The following is a 20,241-nucleotide window of genomic DNA, read 5'->3' on the forward strand; positions in this document are numbered from 1 at the left end:
AATGTTGGGGTCGAAGGTGCATATGACCATCAGTTCGAAGTGACCAGGTTTTCCTACAGAAAACTTTGGGACCATGACACATCGTTTTCCTAGAATGGATTGAATAACTTCATGTCTTCAGGCAAAGGACTCTGTTTTACCTCTGACACCTAAGATGTTTCACAACAGTGCACGTCTGCTAACCCCGTTATATGGTCCCTGAAGCCCTCGCCTCAGTGGGGAGCCCGTGGAGGGAGTGGAGTTCAGCAACTGGTAATTTCAGTTTTCCCACCTGGTAGGTGGGGTAAGGCCATGCATTCTGGAAGCTCAGATCCCGGCAGCACTGCATTCTCCTGCCATCACGTGAATCCATCCTCACTGCCAGCTTGGCCAGACCACTTATGAGTCCCGTGTACTCAAGTTGTCTGGCCTGCCCACCATTCAATAGCTTGTTTTCCCTTTACGTCAAAATCCAAGACTCAAATGATCAATATTCTTTTCTGGCTTAGATGTATGTACACCCTAATCACAATTCTAAAATCCTTGCCGTGCAATTCACTGTATCTTGGCATTGGTTTTTCCTCTTCCCCATTTACTTTCATTACCTTTTTATTTTCAATTAAACCTATTATTTTCAGATAATTGTAGATTCACATGCCCTTAAGAAACAATATTCTTCACCCAGCTTCCCCCAATGGTGACGTTTTGCATAGCTATAACACAATATCAAAATCAGGAAACTGGGCTTAATGCCTTTTGTTTACTCTCAGGCACTAGGGATTTTTGTGGGGTGTTTTTGGCTGTGCTGTGTGGCATGCGGGGTCTTACTTCCCCAACCAGAGATTGAACCCATGCCCCTTGCACTGGGAGCATGGAGTCTTAACCACTGGACCACCAGGGAAGTCCCGGCACTAGGGATTTTTAAAATTGGGAGTTGAGGAATCCCATTAGTTATGACATTTTTAAGATTTCTAATCAGATTAATCAGGTAGCAGATAACCAAACAAGAGGAAGAGACGTGGCTTCTCTGGGAGGAAAGAGTTCCTAAGGCCTCCAGCTCTGTAATCTCTAACATAGGGATCAGAGAAAATCAGTTTACGATGTGTAATGATATGTCTTTATTTCATCAACAGAAATGGTGTCTAGACAAAATTCAGTTAACACTAGCAATTCAATTGAGTTTTTTTTTTTGCACAATAGTATATTTACAATGAGTAAATGAAGTTTCAATTCATTAGTTCATAGCAATGCTTTTTTTTTCCCCAAAAAGGTAAAAATTCTTAGTTACAGAGAATAAGCATCAACAGCCATTTCATTTTTTACAATTAAAAACCACAAGAAAAACCACAATCACTTAGAAAATAAAGACAAGCCTAAGAACTAGTACAATAAAATGATGCATTGAATTAAGTTACATTAATCGCATAGAATCTGTGTAAAAAGTATGTAGAAAAACACCTGATGTAACCTGTTACAGTCGTTGACCAGTTATGAGAGGTACAGAGGGTTATACAGGTAGATATGTGTGAAAACTGTCCGTATTGTTTGACCTGGGGAGGAAGAGGAGAGGGGCTGCAGCCCCTTGCATACACTGAGAAGACCCTGTTTTGAATATGGCCTCTGGAGTTTGTAAGGCATAGATTAGAGGTGCACTTGCATCAGACTGGTTCTGGAACAAATTCTCACGGGCCCTTCGGGCCTCACAAGCAAAGGTGGTGCTTGCCTTGAATGGCTCACCGTGTCTAACCAGCGCCCGAAGCTCCTGCATGCCTGTGGAAGCTTCCCGATCGCACTAGAAGTGGCAGGTCTTTTACCTCGGCGCATGAACGGGCATCCCAGCATTTATACGCGCGAAATGCATTGTTAGGACTCATGTGGAGGACACCCCTCTGTCTCCAGACATGTTTTGGTAGAAGACTTAGCATCAAACTGTAGGAAAAACCCTTTTTGTCCAAGTCCCTTCACTCTTTCCTGTCCCCATGGGAACGTTTGGCACCGCAGGGGAGTCTACCTGAAATGAAGGCTCTGGGTGCACTTCTGTGTCTAAGGAGGCCACTGTGTTATCTGAGGTCAGTCCACTGGAATGGAAAGGAAAGTCAGAGCTGTTTGTCCATTGCTTGAGAGTGCAATGCACACACCACGTCACAACAGGCAATCAAAGCTACGAAAGTGGGCCTCTGCAACCAAGTGGGTTTTCTTCACAAAACGGCAGCATCCTTTTCCTATTACAATGAAAATGCACTGATATCCACGTGATATAAATATTATCTCCCAGGGTGGAGTGTAGGAAAATACTATACACTTTTCTTTGCAAGAAATGTTTTTGCACCGTCGGTTGAATAATTTATCCTCCATCTGCCACAATAGGTCTTTTCTATGTACAAAGACTATTTGTGCGCAGTTTTGTGTACAAATATATTCTATTCTACAGCATCCGTCTTGGATGCCTGGGTCAGGAGATGGCTCGGGCTGTATTTGGCACACACAGCTTGAACACAAGGCCCCCATGCACACAGACTGCCCGCACGAATGCCAACTCCACACAGGCGTTGATCTGAGGACTGACTCGCCAGGAACTGAACCTACAAAATCCTCAATTTGGGGACGAAAGACCAACTCATGGTCCAGTGAGCAGCTTTATTCTTTTTCTTTTTAATCTTTTGGCCGTGCTGTGTGGCATGTGGGATCTTAGTTCCCTGACCAGAGATTGAACCCGTGCCCCCTGCATTGACAGTGCAGAGTCTTAACCACTGGACCGCCAGGGGAGTCCCAGCTTTATTCTTAAAAAAAAAAAAAAAAAAAAAAAGTATGTTTCTTTGCCTATTTATAGTGATTTGAGGACAAAACTTGATTCTGGCTGCCTTCTTGATCGGCAACTCCTCCAACCATTGCTAAGCACTAGTGGCACCGTTTGAAGTCACGTATTAAGCAGCTCCTAGTTGAAATGGGGTATAATGTATAGAACTAGGTAGCTAATAGGGTTTTGAAAGAGCTCTGCAGGCTTTTACACATTTGGGGAGGATTATGCTCAACATAGCATGTGGATCAGCTTGAAGGGGCAGGATTCAGTGGTTTCTTAAAAGGCGTAACATTTTCACACCTTTGTTTGTTTCTTCTTCCTTAGTGGCAATCATAAAGCATTAAAAGAGAAAGTGTAGGTTTAGACCTCTTGATGGTACACTGGACTTCACAGTGTGCCCACCTGGCTTTTAGCAGTCCCCTCATACAAGTCCTGTTGCTGGTCCCTGCCTTCCTTTTCAAGGAGAAGTGGCAGTTGACATACTAACCAGCCTTTTTTTTTTTTTTTTTTTTTTTTTACTTCCTTGGGAAAGCAACACAAGGATTAAATCCAAAATCATAGTGCATCTTAAAAGCAGCATACCTTTAGAAAGACAGTTAATAAATTACTTGTACACTATACAAAATAACATTTCCTAGTGCAGCATCACCTCTGACGCCTGAGTCATTGTTAGGGAACCCAGAAGAGAAGGAGCAGGTGGGCTAGTAACTTTGCCAGCTCTTTCTTTGTTCGTTTTTGCAACAGTTTTGTTCCAGAATCAGTATGTCATGAAGTTCTTTTATTCAAGGCACCCCCAGATAACGAAGAGAAACAGACACATACGGCAAAGCATGCACCTGCCCAAGCCTGACCAACCTGAACGAAGTGAGGTTGTCCGGAGACACAAGTAGAACAAAGGCAGATCCGACGGGAGGACTAGTTTCAGGCGGATGTTAACTAGCCACAGGGCCACCTCCACTGTCCCCGTTCCAACAGCCCATGCCTGGCCCAGCCACCTGGAGACACAACTCGCCTGTCGCAGGGACCCTCCTGAACATTCTGTAGCTGGAAGAGTCCTTTATATCTGTAAGGATGGACCCTTAAAGATACCACTAAATGTCACCATGCCGTGCAGATGCTATTCCTTGCTGTTAACTTGCTTTTCTATTTCAGAAAAGACATGAGTTGCACTAAGGGATCCCAGGGAAAGGAGACAGGCTGGTTTTTAAAATTCCACTTGAGGCAACTTGGACTCTGGTCCCCAGCTAGTCCTCCCTTTGAATCAACCCGGAAATAATCTTGACAAGCACATGGTTCGGAGCCGTAAGAGACACAGACGCGTCACGTCAACAATTGCACAAAGCCAGTCGCTTGTTCCTGGTCGATAGTGAACCAAATCCCAATAACTTGTTCACATCTCTAAGAAATCGAAAGACAGTTTCTCCAGCAGTGTTTTTAACCAGTTCCCACGGCCAGAGTGGCAGGGGTGTGACTGGGGCAGAGGAAGAAAGGCGAGGCAGGGGCTGGTGGGAGGAGACTGTGGGCTGAGTTAGCAGGGAGGGGAATAGAGGACACCCCTCCCCCCCCCAGCGGGAGGCCTGCCGCACAGGACAACAGAACGGGGACGGCACGAATGGGACCATGACTACCAGATGCACATGTGTTGGTACCAGGGTCAGTCACGCCAACGGGCTGGTTTAGACCTTGTTACGATATGAGCAGAAAACATTCCTTTTTCCAAAGAAGAGGAGGTCACTTAAAAAAGGCAACAAGAGAGTTAAAAAACCAAAAAAATACTGTTGGCCGACTCTTCTACCAGAACACACGCCTGTGACGGATCACATGATTCACAACGAGTTTAAATTCGAGCTGTCACCAGTATTTCCCAAAGGCAAACCTCACGGTGAAGCACAGAACTCTTCTACTAGGCCAAGAAATCCCAACAGCCACAAGAAAAACGGTACCTCCAACTCAGAGCTGGATCACAGTCTGTCTCAGACGAGCACGCACCATACATACACACGTGAGAAGAAACAAAAACCCAGAGGCAGGTTTTAAAAGTGGAACTATTTTCAAAGAAAAGCCTTTTTTTTTTTAATCCTACCGCATGAACCAACAAATTTCTGGCATTCATACATATTTAAACATTTAGCACTAATATTTGTACAGAAAAAAGTTAATACTAAAACATATGTTACTATGATTTCACTTTTCGCCTACGTCATATACTAATTTCCCCTTTTACATGCAGCTTTAATATCTTCCAAAGAATGGCACAAATAAAGAAACAAAATCAACCACCTAGTCCCCACTGCCCACCACCCCATCCCCACATCAGACTGTTCAGGACTTTTCCTGCAGCCGGCCCGGAGGAGGGAGGGAGCTGATCTCTCCCCTGCGCCGGCTGTGGCGTCCGGCACACCTTCCTGTAAACGTGGCCAGGGGCCAACGTGCCCCCTGAGCCAAGGGAAGCTGCTCTCTGTGGGTTGCAAGCCAACTAGTTTTGCAGCAAGAGAAGGAAATGATCATCAGGTGAGGGTAAGGTGTGTGCCTGGTGAGTGGGGGGCGGGGAGGGCTCCTGGCCACGTCGTGTCCAAAGCCTCAGAAAGAAATCTGCCTTCGGACTAGAGAAGGGTGGAAAAATCTCAGAATTCAACTCAAAGCATTTGGAGAAAGAAGGGAGAAAGAAATGCTTTTGCCTGTGTCAGGGACAGACCTCAGGCTAACATCTGTCCTGCTCTCTCCTACTCTGGGCCAGCTGCGTTAACCCCAGGACGGCCACCTCAGGGCGGCACCCCCAGGGCTGTGATTCAGACCCCCTCAGGTGAGTCCCTGGCAGGAGGCAGGTCCTGGGCTGGGAAGCTGGCTTGCTGAGCAGCCAAGTCGTTCGACGGAGAAGTTCCTACTATCCTATGCTTCCGAGAGCAAGCAGAGGCCTGGGGAAGTGTTGAAATGAATGGGACTTACTCCCGGGCTGAGAAAACAGTTCTAACTTGCTATTTAGGAGCCAATGCCTGCTGAGTTCTGGTACAAAATCACGATTCCTGCTGTTTCGATGCGCTTTTGAGTGAGACGTCCAAACTCTTTCCCCACTTAGGAATCTGAACATCCAGCATCAACTCTGAACTCTCTGCGTTTAAACTTTGCTTAGGAAAAGGTGGGGAGGAGGTGAAATATAAAAATATTCAAGCAGATTATTGTCTACATCCTAGGATGAATTCATTATTTGGCAAGATTTTTTTTTCCTACATAATTATCACCTGAGTGCTTTTTTTAATTAGCTAACTGTTTTACTTTTTTAACTAAAAGCAAAGAATATACAGTTTACTTGAGTTATACTGAAGTGACAACTTCATTTAAGAAAATAGGTTTGACCCAAAACTCAGTGCAAGTGGCAAAGTTGACCTTGACTGTACAGTATCTGCAAGAAAAAACCAAACCCACGATACTCAACTGGCACCATCTGATGGTGCCCAAACCAAACCAAACAAACAAAAAAAGGTCTGAAATAAAACCTCAAAGAAAGCTTCCAACATTGAATTCTGTCCATAAATAAGCACAACTTGAAAGTGAACTGTGAAGCAAGAAAAACGACCATCTTAACAATTACAAACTAGTTCTAGCGTCAGAGACAAAAGAAGAGGAATGTTGGAACCTGTTTATAAACGAGAAACGAAGTTTCCAGTTTTAGGATGAGAAAATTGAGGCATGCAGGACTTTTGCATATGGAGAGAGATATATATTTTATATATATATTATATATAATATGTACAGTCTAGCTATAAAACTTTGATGTGTATAGAAGCTGTCTTCAATGAAAAAAATTGAACATTCAGAAGAAATTCCTGAGATAGGGTTTGTGACATGGGCCACTGAGAAAAAAAATCCGTGGTTGGGTCCTAGAGGTGTTATAGTCTATCCCTGTTAAGACTGAAATGAACCCACAGACAGACAGCATCAGCACTGTCGTCTTTCCTTGCCTGAGCAAGGGGTAGCACCATCGTGAAGGTAACTATATATCGCTCCTGCTTGAAGGGAGGAGAGAATACTTGGAAACAGTATTGCTGCTAAGACTGCTGTAGTGTGCACCAAATTCCTTCTTGGTTCTTCCAGACGACAGACAAACGGCACCGCAGGCTGACCCATGGACACCTGGGTGGGAGAGGGTTGAGAATTAGGAGGCAGGCCGTCACTAGGTGTAATCTTTCCTGGGCTGTTCATCGGTTGTACACTTATCAGTCATTTCCTGGCAGAAGTCCACGGTCACCGTTTGGCTCCTGGGTTCCAGAGGAGGTCCTCTGTCTGAGAAGGTTCCTGGGTCAGTGCCTTCCAGCCTCCGAGCAGAAGTACAGTTCTCTGAGGAGCTGCTGGGCGCCCATGGGGGCCCGGGGGCCGCTGTGCCCTGCTCCAAGCAGCAGGGCACGCTTTCCTCCACCGCACACTGGGGGGCGGCAAGGTTCTGCTCCACGCCCAAGGGCACGGGGTTCATACCGGAGGCTGTGGGGAGACCCATGGGTCTGAGGACAGGGCAGTACCGATGCAGGGCCTGGATCTGCTCGGGGCTCTGGATATCTCTGCAGACTTCCTGGGAAAGGCAGGAGAAGTTGTCCAGCAGTTCCCCCATGCATGCTTTCAGCTGATTCCTCTCTGACAACAGCTTCTCTTTCTCACACACCTGAACAGAAGAAAGAGAAAAGGCCTGATCCAGCCTGAATGGGAGGACCCAGCATCCTGTTTTCTGGAGCTTTTCTTTTCTTTTCTTTTTAAAAAAATTTTAACAGGTTTATTGAGGTTTAATTTACATGCCATAAAATTCATTAATTTCAAGTATGAAACAATCAATGATTTGTAGTCAATTTATAAAGTTGTGTAACCATCCCATGATACAATTTTAGAACAGTCCCATCACCCCAAGAATCTCTTTCACTTCCACTGCAGTCACTCCCCATGCTTACCCCCCGCCTCAGGCAACCACTCACCTGCATTCTATCTCTATAGATCTACCTTCTCTGGAATTTCATATAAATGGAATCATACAAGCCCACTTCATTATTTCTTTTCTATTCTTTTTCAAATTCTTTTCCCATTTAGGTTATTACAGAATATTGAGCAGAGTTCCCTGTGCTATACAGTAGGTTCCAGGGCTTTTCCAGCGTTGGTTTTTGCATCCTACATTATAGTGTAACTCATAAATGACTAGGTCAGGATCTAGAAACTTAAAAGATGAGAGCCTGGACACATACTTCTGCCAAGTCTCCCATCTGAGCAGCCCATCCAGATGTGCCACTGACCCTGACACCTTCCCCGTGGTAGCTTCTTTTCATGCCTCTCTGAGGCCCAGCCGAGTGACCAGCAAAATCACCACCAACCAGAAAACTGCAGAGAATCAAGGTTCCAGTTTCCTGGAATTTGGAGTTTGCAGAGAATCCATTGGAAAACTCTCAGTCCCAAACCTTGTAGTTGAAAATCTCCCCCAAATGCATTAGGTTGCGATTTCTGAAGGTCAAAAAACAGTCCATCAGTTCCAACTATATGACATTCTGTAAAAGGGCAAACCCATAGCGATAGTAAAAAGATCAGTGTTTGCTAAGGAGTGGGGTGGGGGAGGGAGGGATGAAGAGCTGAAGCACAGAGGATTTTTAGATGAAGCTACTCTATGTCACTGTCATGGTGGATACATGCCATTCATTATACATTTGTCCAAACCCATAGAACATACAACACCAAGAGTGAACCCTAAGGTAAATTATGGACTTGGAGTGATTACGATGTGTCATTATAACTTCATCAGTTGTAACAAACGTACCACTCTGGGGAGGCTGTGAGTGTGCAGAGGTAGAGGGCAGGTGGGAACTCTGTATTTTCCCTTCAATTCTGCTGTGAACCTAAAACTTCTCTGAAAAAAGCAAGTCTATTTAGAAAAAAGACAAAGAAAATTGCAAAAAAAAAATCAACCATCAGCAGTTTCACATGATTCAATCCTATACTTCCCTGATGGCGCAGTTGTTAAGAATCCATCCACCTGCCAATGCAGAGGACACGAGTTCGAGCCCTGGTCCAGGAAGATCCCACCTGCTGCGGAGCAACTAAGCCCGTGCACCGCAACTACTGAGCCTATTCTCTAGAGCCCGTGCACCACAACCACTGAAGCCCACGCGCCTAGAGCCCGTGCTCCACAACAAGAGAAGCCACCGCAACGAGAAGCCCACGCACCGCAACGAAGAGTAGCTCCCGCTCGCCGCAACTAGAGAAAGCCCGTGCGCAGCAACGAAGACCCAATGCAGGCAAAAATAAAAATAAATAAATAAATTTATTTAAAAAAAAATCCTATATCAGTAGGCTCTCTGGCCTCTGTAGCTGATGGACTGAACACAACGGCACAGATGGCTGGGGACTGTGCAGTGAGTCCCAAGAGCAGTTCTCTCTGGACACAGGAAGCAGGGACAGAGGTGAGAAGGCTGAGCCCTAGAGTACCAGCCCAGGGTTCTGAGATATTCTCCTTAGAGGAAACCCCACATAAGCTCTTGTGTTACTAAAATTCATCATCCCATCAGAGAGGTGAATTTAGCCACCACAGAGGAGACTGATGGAGGTTTTCCCATAACTAGCTGTGTGAGGAGAGAAGAAGAGGACGCTCCGTGAGGTGCACGCAGTGAAATGGATGGAGAAACGGGACATCTGAAGCGCTGTGAAGTAAGTGAGTCCTCACCCTTTGCAAGGGTGCGCAGGAGAGATGAGAGGATGCAAGACGATGGGAAAAAGAGGGGGGGAGAGGGAGAGAGAGAGAGAGAGAGAAGCAAACATACCAGTGGGTCTCCTACATGGGAGGTGCACGTGCCGAAAGACGAATGCAATCTGGCAGACAGTGTGGACATGTGTGTCGGAGACAGAGATTTACACGGGGAAAGGGCACCTGCTAAAATATTTATAAATTTATCAAGAAAACATGTTTTAAAAATGAAAAATAAACAGATGTACAAGTGCAACTCGAGAGGAATACATTTCGCAAGTTTGCAAAAGCAGAGTGAGTGGCGTGCTGGAGACCGCGTGGGTGCGGGCGGGAGCCAGTGGGCGCGGGAGACGGGCCTCGCGGGGCGGGACCAGACTGCCCCCGCCCACCGGGAAAGGGCGCCACTCCCCAGAGCGGGGGCGGGTGTGGAGTAAAACACATCCGGAGGGCTGGCGAAGAGAAGAAATCTTACACTCGTGGCTGTGCAGCTTGGACCTCCTTACCTGGACCTGCAAGTCTGCAAAATGGGAGGCAACACCAGCCCCAGGAGGGATCGCGGTCGCCATTCTGCCACATCATCCTGGCCAAGCCACCCACCCCTCCACGTCCACTGATCTACGAAAGGTCCTGGGCCACCTTCTAGGGGGAAGAAGATGAAATGCTGCACGTGACAGGGTTTTGGTTCTCTGCAGGAAAGGCAGTATAAATCAAGGCCTCGGTTAAGAACAGGATGCTCTAAGTCACAGGTGCACATCGATGAGCACGCGACACTCTCGTTCAGCAGGGAAATGCAGCACATTACTCAAGGGGTTTCCAAAAAAGCAGGGGGAGAAATAGGAGACGCCTTCTTGGTTTCTCAACCGAACAATATTAGCAAAGGGCTTTAGGTATCTGCCAGGGGTATGGCTTAGACTTTCCTATTTGCTCAGTATTACAAAATTACACAGGGAAGAGTGCTAATTACAAAAAATCAGGCGTTTCTCAAATATGGATGATAACAGTTATTCTCGTACCTGAAAAAGAGTGTAGGGCCGAATTTTACTATAGACATGTGCTTAAGGCCCGGAAACCTTATACCCAGCAGGCTCAGCCTTGCTTGGGTCCCCACTTAAGCCCGGCAGGCTTTCCAAAGACCCACACGCATCAGCAGCAATAACTTGCTTCCTTATGTTGGCTTAAATTAAACATTTTTGTTGTTGTTAAAACAACATTAAAGAAAAATTTGAAGGAAAGAAGGAATTTGTAATCTCATGACTCAGTCACAATTTCTAATACATTTTAGGGCAACAGACATTTCCTGAGAGGCTCCTCACTTGTTGTGAGGAACCTACAGTCTAGGGCCAGGGCTGAGGAGACAGACACATACACAGATAATGCAAGACTAATGTGGTAAGTATGAAGCCAGAGGTCAGATCAGGGCCCTGAAGACAGGTGCTCAGCTTCACCAGGGACTCAGGAAAGGGGCTTTTTGGAGAGGTGAAAGCAACCTGACTCTTAAGGAACAAAGGATGTCGTCAGAGAAAAAAACAGTCAAGGACTGTCCGAGGTAAAGGAGAAATAGCAGAGGCATGAGCACAGAGGTAGAAACAGCAGGAGATGGGGCTGAGGGGAAGTGCATCCAGTTTGATTTTATTGGGGGTCCAGTTCCAAGAAGGGAGAGGAAGGTGATGCTGGAGGGTAGACCGAATCACAGAGAACACAGTGCAACTTGCTAAGGAGCTTGGCCTTTATTTTGTAGGTGATGGCAGCCGCTGAACATGGGCACATTTCCCCTGCTTGGTTGGTGTTAATTAAATTAAGCGAGAAAAAAAAAAAAGACCCCGAGGTCCAGGACTATCTTGATAACAGGTAACATTTACTTCGGCTTCTCAAATGTCTTATTTTGCTCTTAGGTTCTCGTTAGGACAACGGCTTACCAGGAGGCAAAGGACCGCCACGTATAGCCTGAGGACCCAAACTTAGATCATGACCACAGTCCATGGGCTCCCTCTTCTTCAGCCTGACACAGACAGGGCACGTGGGATGAGTTTCCAGGATTTGGCCGGCAGAAAGGCTGAGCTGAATGAAGTTGCGTTAATTGCCTTCAAGGGTACAGTCAGGAGCCAGAGGCCACCTGGATTTACTTCCTGCAGCTTAAGGTTGCTTATCAAGGAGAAGGGAGTGCAGAGCTCTTTGTGAGGGGGAGGCGTGGGAGATGGGAGATTATTCCCCGAGACAAAATACTCTCAGGCACAGGGAGGAGGTGACGGCCACTTTGAGGCAGAATTCAGGATCCTGGGGCTGTGAAGGGCTTCAAGAGATCACGTGGCTGAGCGACCCCTGGTGGTAGGCTGGTGTCCTGCTTCTAACCTACGCTCCTCCATGGGAGGTGGGAGAAAGCAGTGCAAATAAGATTTGGAATCAGGCAGCTGGGTTTGCGTTCAAGCTCTGCCACATAGCGGGGAGTTACCTAACCTCTCTGCACTCTGGTTTCCTCCTTTGTAAATGGAGATAAAGTAGAGCCTAAATCATAGGGTTGATGTGAGGATTACATGTGATCACCTACAGAAAGAGATTAGAATAATATCTGGTCCACATATGCATGCAGTAAATGTTAGCTCTCAGCACATGTTGAATGGAAAATAAAAAAGAAGCACCTCTGGGGAGGGAAGGAATGGGAGTTTGGGATTAGCAGAGGCAAACTATTATATATAGAATGGATAAACAACAAGGTCCTACTGTAGAGCACAGGGAACTATATTCAATATGCTGTGACAAACCATAATGGAAAAGAATATGAAAAAGAGTATATATATGTATAACTGAGTCGCTTTGCTGTACAGAGAAATTAACACAACATTGTAAATCAACTATACGTCAATAAATTAAAAAAAATATACGAATGGCTAAAAGATATAAAATACTGACAAACAATCACTCACCTGCACAGACACACGCATTACAGATATAAAGCTATTATTTTTGTTGAGAACTCGTTTAAAAATCAACTCGAACTTCCCTGAACGGTGGCCTTCTCTCTACCTCTCTGGCCTTCGCTACTGTAACTTTGCATCAGCCCCGGTCACTCCAGGTTGCTGACAGCAAAGGGCGGGTCAACTCACCAGTTTGCGGATTTCACATTCTAAGTTCTGAATACAGTCCAGCTTCCTCTTGCGGCAGCGCTGGGCCGCGATGCGGTTCTTGCTGCGCCGGCGGACGTCGTGAATGAACTCTAACTGCTCTGAGGTTAGCTTGTGCATCTTAATCATCATCTGGAAATCATTCCTTGGGAGATCTGTGATTTGATCTACAGGAAAGGGAAGTTTGACCTGGAACCAAGAATAACAGAACATGATTATGGCAGCTGGATTTTTGTTTTCATTCTGGCAGGTGGAACATCAAAAATTGGAAAAACCTCCTTTTTACAATGACCAACTACTCTGAAAACGACTGAAGCAGGCAGTGATTATTCTTTCCTGTTTCAAAAATAAATAAGATGTAATATGCAGATAATCAAACAGAATGTGAGTACACACATTATAATGTGGTTATTATTCCTGAGATCTTTGAAGCAAACAGCATGGAAAATATTGGAAAATGTATACATTGCCGTTGCTACAGCACTTTTGTAAGAAGGGCTCTATAGTTAGTTGAAACCTACTCCCATTGAGTCTCAACTCAGTAAAATGACAATTTGTAGACAGACATCAACTGAAGAATCATCTAAAACACTTGAATGAAGAGAGCACTGCACACCGTGAAGATGCTGGAAAGATGAAACAGTCAGTGTAATCTGTAGTTACAACAGCATAAGGGAGACATAGGGCAAGAACCTGGAGGGGCTATACCAGTATGACCTAGGAGTTAGAACTGGGCTTTAGTCCTTCCTGCCAGACATGAGACTGCAGGTTGGTTACTTTACTTCTCTGAGCCTCAATTTCCTCATCTGCAAAACTGGGGCACGCTTTTTAGTTGCACGGTGCTATACACCCATTAGGGACTTTGTAGTTTTGGAAAATACAATGGCCAACCCTTCTCACATTTTCTTTTACAACGTGATGTTGACCTTCCTCAGTCAAGAGGTGGGATGTGTGTTCCTGCCTCTTGACCCATACAATGCAGTGGGAGTAATGGTGTGTAACTTCTGAAGCTATATCATAAAAGCTGGGCAGCCTCCCCTTAGGCCTCTTGGATTGTGGTCTCTGGAGGACACCAGCTGCTGAGCCTCAAGGACACTCAAGAAGCCCTGTGGAGAGCCCCACGTGGAGAAGAACTGAGGCCTCCAGCCAACAACCAGCATCACCTCACCAGTCACATGAATGAGCCACCTTGGACATGGGTCCTCTGGGCCCAGGCAAACCTTCAGGGATTGGCCCCAGACAACATCTGACTTCAACCCCATGAGATATTCTGAGCCAGGAGTGCTCAGATGGGCCACTCCTGAATTCCAGACCCATAGAAGCAGTGAGAGATGTTAAATGATCATCATTGTTTGAAGCCACGAAGTTTTGGGGTGATTTGTTATGCAGCAACAGATAACCGATGCAGATACTATCAGAAAGAGTCCTACTTTCAAGCTCTTGACAAATCAAGGCAGGTAAGCGTCATCCAAAGAGAGGACACTAGTCTTTTAAGAGATGGATCTATGTTCTCCTTATATTCTGTCACATGCTTCTTTACAACCCTGTGGCAGTTTGAAATCTTTCTTAGGAAAAGAACTGCTGTTCTTGTGGGCTTCCTCAGCACCCACAAGGTAGAGAACACAGGCCTGCACCTTCCATCAGTCTGCTATCGCCCTCTTCAGGACTACTGACGAGGACTTAGAGACTGAACTTATGGTTACCAGTGGGGAAGGGTGGAGGGGAGGGATAGTTATGGAGTTTGGGATTGACATATACACTCTGCTCTATTTATATATTTATTTTTTTTTTAAAAAAAGAATTTTATTTACTTTGGCTGCGCCAGGTCTCTTAGTTGCGGCACGCATGTGGGATCTAGTTCCCTGACCAGGGATCAAACCCAGGCCCTCTGCACTGGGAGCGCAGAGCCTTACTCACTGGACCACCAGGGAAATCCCTACACACTGCTATATTTAAAATGGATAACTAACAAGGACCTACTGTATAGCACAGGGAACGCTGATCAATATTCTGTAACAACCTAATTGAGAAAAGAATTTGAAAAAGAATAGATACATGTATATGTATAACTGAATCACTTTGTTGTATACCTGAAACTAACACAACATTGTTAGTTAATCAACTATACTCCAGTATAAAATAAAAAAGTAAAAAAAAAGACTCCTGACAAGGCAGAGACTTGAGGGGTCAGTTCTGGTCCTGCTCAGAAGCTTCTGGAAGAGGAAGATTGCATGTTGCTTGGCCAAGAGACAGTGTTTCCCTGCTCGGACGGCTGAACTCCCGCTTACACTAGCGTCTGCTTTAGGTGGACCAGCAGATGGCACTATAAACCTAAACTTCCTTCAGGAGCCAGGCCAGCGCTGTCCAATGCAAACAACGTGAGCTGCGTGTGTGATTTTTACATCTTCTACTAGACACGTTAAAGGAAGTGAAAAGAAACAGGTGAAATTAATTTTAATAATATATTTAATTGAACTCAATGGAGCTAAAATATTTTCAACATGTAATTAACATTAAAAATTATTGAGATATTTCACCTTTTGGGGGGTAATAAATTTTCAAAATCCGAAGTGTATTTTACACTCGGGCGTTCATTACAATTCAGATGAGCCTCGTTTCCAGGGCTCAGTAGCCACGTGTGACGTATGCCTCCTGTACTGGACAACACAGCTCTAGAAGACGGAACAAGTGGACTCGAGTGAACTTCAGTAACCAGAGAATCAGACTGGCAGGTCTGGGCTTAACTGATCAAAATATTTTGGGGTGAAGAAACCAGGTCCTCGTTACTATTCAGAAGCTGCAGCGTTATGTCTGGGTTGTTCAGGGGAGTGAGAGGGAGATATTTTATCGTAAGCTCAGGCTTTTGCTTTGGTTGCATCAGATGCAGGCAGACATGGGTCTGGATCCTGGCATTTGTGGCTCGTTAATCCCCAGGCACAAAGGCAATCCTACTAAAGATCTGCCTTCCTGCGGCTGGGTGCAATGGCTTAGTCAGGTTACTTCATAGCTCTGAGCCTGTTAGACATGGCATTTGCTGAAGGATCCCAGTGGGTGCTCTGACTGAACTTCCATAGGGCGAACTCTGTCCCCTGACACCTGTCAAATTCTGGCCCAAGAGAGCAGAATCGCAACAGTGCACATGACACCATGCTCGGCTCAGCCCTACTTTGGCCGCTAATGATGGGCAGTCAGGACAAACAGCTCCTTGTTTATGGACCCGGGAAAGGGCTTTGTCCACAGGCTGTGTTTGCACAGGGCTTATAATGATATGAAAGAATGTTTGATTTCCCTTTTATACCCTTTGGATAACAAACAGACACTCAGATCCTGGATGGTACCTAAATAACACAGAGGTCTGTCTGTTGGGGACACGGATGTTTCCACACCAGGCAGGAGGCTTGTTTGCACAGCAGGGGTTACAGCACTTCGGGCTTCGTGGCGTCTCCCCCTCTGCTGACAACAAAGCAATTCTGCTTCTGCTCTACAGTGTGTTTACTTATTTTCAGACAGAATATATACCTATAGCTCAGGCCACAGGGAAAGTCAAAAGGCCTTCTATACCAAGAGCTACTGTATTTTAAATCCTCCAGACAGCAAACATAAAACACTACGGAAACAGGACCGAGGTTGACAGGAAAGAGGAAAAATCAACAATGCTGGTTTCAAAGTCCTTGAAGCAAAAGGCCATATAACATTTCAGCAGAGCTGTTGCAACTCAAGCTGCTTTGCAAAGAGGTCAAAGGAAAATCGTCAGCTATACACTTTCTTCCACATGAAGAAAAAAAAAAAAAAGCCCAAACCCCAGCTACTCTTGTTTCTTTCGAAAAGGTGCTGCTACCCTTCTAGCTAGGGAGGACTTACCCCAACTACCAAAGGGAAGCCCCTGACTGTTCTTGGAAAGGCACAGTGGGAAACTCACCACACCTATTTGTTGATTTCAGGGTAGTAAGTTCCAAGCTGATGGGCATCTTCCCCGGAGATGAACGGCAGCCGCAGACCCATTATGGAGCTGGGAGAACATTCCTTCCCCAGGCTGGCAGGCACCCACATAGTCCCCAGATGGGCTCAAAAGTCAGCTAATGTGACTTGGCCTTGGACCTTGAGAAGGCTGAGGCCCTCCTGCCTTTCTTCTGGCAAATTCTTAGAACCAATGATTCCTCCAGGACTTTACTTCTCAGAGGTAGCTTAGTTTTCATTCCCGGGACCCTTGTAAACAGTGAGGTGAGAAGATGGGGAGTCCAGCCAATCACCACCACCACCATTCGGCAATCACACGCGAGTGAGGCTCAGCGTAGAGACACAGAAGGCTGGCCAGGCTGCTTAGAAGGGCAAAGGCCCGAGGGGTCCGGGGCGCCGATGTCTCTCTAGACAGGTGCTTGCCGCCGCTTGGGTTCTCAGTGGAGACTCACTCCGAGAGTCGGGCAGCCTCAGCCTGTCTAATCTGCTCTGTTGCTGTCATCCTGGCCCCAGCACGGTACTCACTCTCCTCTCTCTGGGGCACAGCAGGAGGAACAGGGCAGAAGCTGTTTTCAGCCGGTACCCATCCTGGCTGGCTCGGTAGTGACCAGAGAAGGGGATGAGACCTCCTGGGAGCTCCCTGAAATGAGTGGTCCCTGCAGTGCCGAGGGGTCTCTGGCCCTAGGGGCTGACAAAAGGTAAGATGCTGTGGCATCTGGACAGTGAAAGAAACCTAAATATTCCTCCTTGGGGGCCCGAGCAGGGGCTGCTGCTGGCTGGACCCCAGGTGCTTGTGCTTCTTTCTCACCAGACAGAAATCAGCTGCTCCCTTTCTCTCTCCTGCCAACAACTACCCTGTTGCTGCCGCCAAAACCACATCCCCTCTCTCCCAGTAAAACAAAAATACCATTTACAAATTGTACAAGAAATATATAACTTCTAGCAGAAAATTCAATTATGAGACAATAGAGGAGAATAAAATTTCCACACCCAAACAATGACTCTCCTGCTCTGGTGAACTTCCCCGTGATCTTTGTTTCCTCTGTATCCTTTTTACAGGGTTGGAATCAGACAGCACAATGGCTACCTCACCTCACCGTGCCTCTCAACACACATCTCACTCACCTGGTGTCTTTGGTGTGCTGGATGGGGGCTATTGGTGAAGCAGGACAGAGACGCAGGTGTTGTAGAAAAAGGCGAAAAAAAGCACCTCTTTCCTCTAGAAATCCCAGCGGAAGCTTGGTGGTCAATCTTCTTTCCTATCTCCTTTCTTGGTTTCACTATTAGATGTTGAGTAGAAGCTACAGAAGTTGGATCCCTTAGCAAGTACCCTGAGGACCGGATGGTGCAGTCACCTCTCCAAAGCCTTTAACATTTATGCTCTTACAAGCCCCTCAGATCCCTATGAGTTGTCTTGGGGACAAAGCAAGATGCCCATTGGGCTGACAATTCTAGTGCTGTTGGAATGGCGACGGCCAGCTCTGTGCCGGGCAGATGCCAGTGACAAAATCTCCCCTGCCAAAGACACACTTCCTGCACAACTGTCCGTCTAACCTCTGTTCTTATGATCCAGTTTCTGAAACAAACACAGGACACCTGGAATTTAGTTGTGATGCTGCAATTACCTAGCTATGTGATCTCAGGCAAGTCTTTCCTTCTCTGTCCTGAAGTTCTTTGAGGATCTGGGAGTCAGAGGGAGATAATATCTGCCCTACTTAGCTGAGAGGATTGCTATGAAGAATAAAACTGGATAATAGATGGAGAAAGTGCTTTGAAAAGTTTGAATTGCCTTATGACTATGAAGTATTATTATTATTTTTTAAGGGAGAATTCTTTTTATTTATTTATTTATAATATTTATTTATTTATTTGGTTGCGCTGGCTCCTTAGTTGTGGCATGCAAACTCTTAGTTGTGGCATGCAAGTGGGATCTAGTTCCCTGACCAGGGATTGAACCCAGGCCCCCGGCATTGGGAGTGTGGAGTCCTATCCACTGCACCACCAGGGAAGTCCCATTATTATTAGTAATAGTACTAGTAGTCGTTGTGGAGTATTAGTATTTCTGTTTATCAGCCCTATCTTTCTTTGTCACATAGTTTCTTCTTTCAGTCATACGATAAGCTTTGCAGTTGCAGATGCTAAGAGTCTTTCTAGACAACGTGAAAACATTGTTTTAATTAGAAATATGGCTGACTTCTATGCTGCCCAGCAAGGTTTTCTTTCTAAATATTAAGCAGACCAACTACAGTTACTTGTAAAAAGATGCCTGATTCAACAAACCACAAAAACGACTGTAAACATTTTACATCCAACATATGTCTGGAAGCCAACATTTGGGTGGAAGACATAGAGTCAGACACGGCTCTTCTGAAACATTTCTGTGTTTGCTCTGGACATTATTTCTCCCTGCCCCGACACATACACTAACGTATACGTACGCACATCACCGTCATACACTTTCATCCCTCTTGACATGAAGCATGTTAATCAAGCAAGTCCAGGACTTCCCTGGTGGCACCGTGGTTAAGAATCCACCTGCCAATGCAGGAAATACGGGTTCAAGCCCTGGCCAGGGAAGATACCATGTGCCGCGGAGCAACTAAGCCCATGCGCCACAACTACTGAGCCCGTGCACTGCAACAAAAGAGTAGCCCCCGCTCACTGCAACTAGAGAAAGCCCACGCGCAGCAACAAAGACCCAACACAGCCAAAAAAATAAAATAAATAAAGCATGTCCAATTAATCAATGCTTTTGACTATGCAAATAAACTGTCTTCCTAGTGCTTCTTTATTAAAACCTACAGTTAATGCTTGTGGTACAAAACTATCTCACTAAGATGCTTACTACTTGGCAAATGCTCATGACTCTTCTATAATTTTCAAAATTTAAAAACGAACCTGTAAACCACAATGAGCTATCACTTTACACCACTAGAATGGCTACAATAAAAAAGATGGACAGTAACAAATGTTGATGAGGATGCAGAGAAATTGGATCCCTCATACATTGTTGGTAGGAATGTAAAATAGTTCAGTTACCTTGGAAAACAGTCTAGTAGTTCCTCAGAATGCTAAACATAGAGTTATCATAGGATTTAGCAATTCCACTCCTTGGTATATAACGAAGAGAACTGAAACACATGTCTACAAGAAACTTGTACACAAATGCTCATAGCAAATAATTGATAATGGCCCCAAAGTGGAAATAACCTAAATGTCCCTCAACTGATGAACGGATCAACAAAAATGGTATATCTACACAGTGGAATATTACTCAGCAATAAAAAGGAGTGAAGAACTGATACATGATAATGTACCTGGTGGGTACATCAAGGGCAAGGAGGAACTTTGAAAACGTGCTAAATGAAAGAAGCCACACACAAATGGCCAATATTGTAAGATTCCTTTGAAATGAAATGTCTAGACTAGGCAATCTATAGAGACAGAAGATAGTTTAGTAACGTCATGGGGTAAGGGAAGAGGGCAATGAGAAGTGATTGCTGCTGGATATTATGTTTTTTGGGGGGGTTATGAAAATATTCTGGGATTAGACACTGGTGATGGTCATACAACTTTGTGAATCATTGAAAACCACTGAACTGTTCATTTTAACAGAGTGAATTTTATGGTATATGAATTATATCTCACTTAAGAAAAGAATCTGTGTGAGAATACAG

General features: G+C 45.4%; 1 protein-coding gene across 2 annotated transcripts in view; it reads right to left on the bottom strand.

The window, feature by feature from the left end:
* Window positions 1-1,084: 1,084 nt before the first annotated feature.
* BACH2 (BTB domain and CNC homolog 2) overlaps window positions 1,085-20,241 on the bottom strand; it is a 361,717-nt gene continuing 342,560 nt past the window's right edge. For both annotated transcript variants that reach the window (XM_019929440.3, XM_019929441.3), the window contains 2 exons: window positions 12,590-12,796; window positions 1,085-7,433 (listed from right to left, as the gene is read on the bottom strand). In XM_019929440.3, the coding sequence (XP_019784999.2) occupies window positions 6,951-7,433; window positions 12,590-12,796 (690 nt within the window). In that variant the 3' untranslated portion in view covers window positions 1,085-6,950. The remainder of the gene's footprint in view (window positions 7,434-12,589; window positions 12,797-20,241) is intronic.

Source organism: Tursiops truncatus, chromosome 12 (genome assembly GCF_011762595.2).
Source record: "Tursiops truncatus isolate mTurTru1 chromosome 12, mTurTru1.mat.Y, whole genome shotgun sequence".
NCBI lineage: Eukaryota > Metazoa > Chordata > Mammalia > Artiodactyla > Delphinidae > Tursiops > Tursiops truncatus.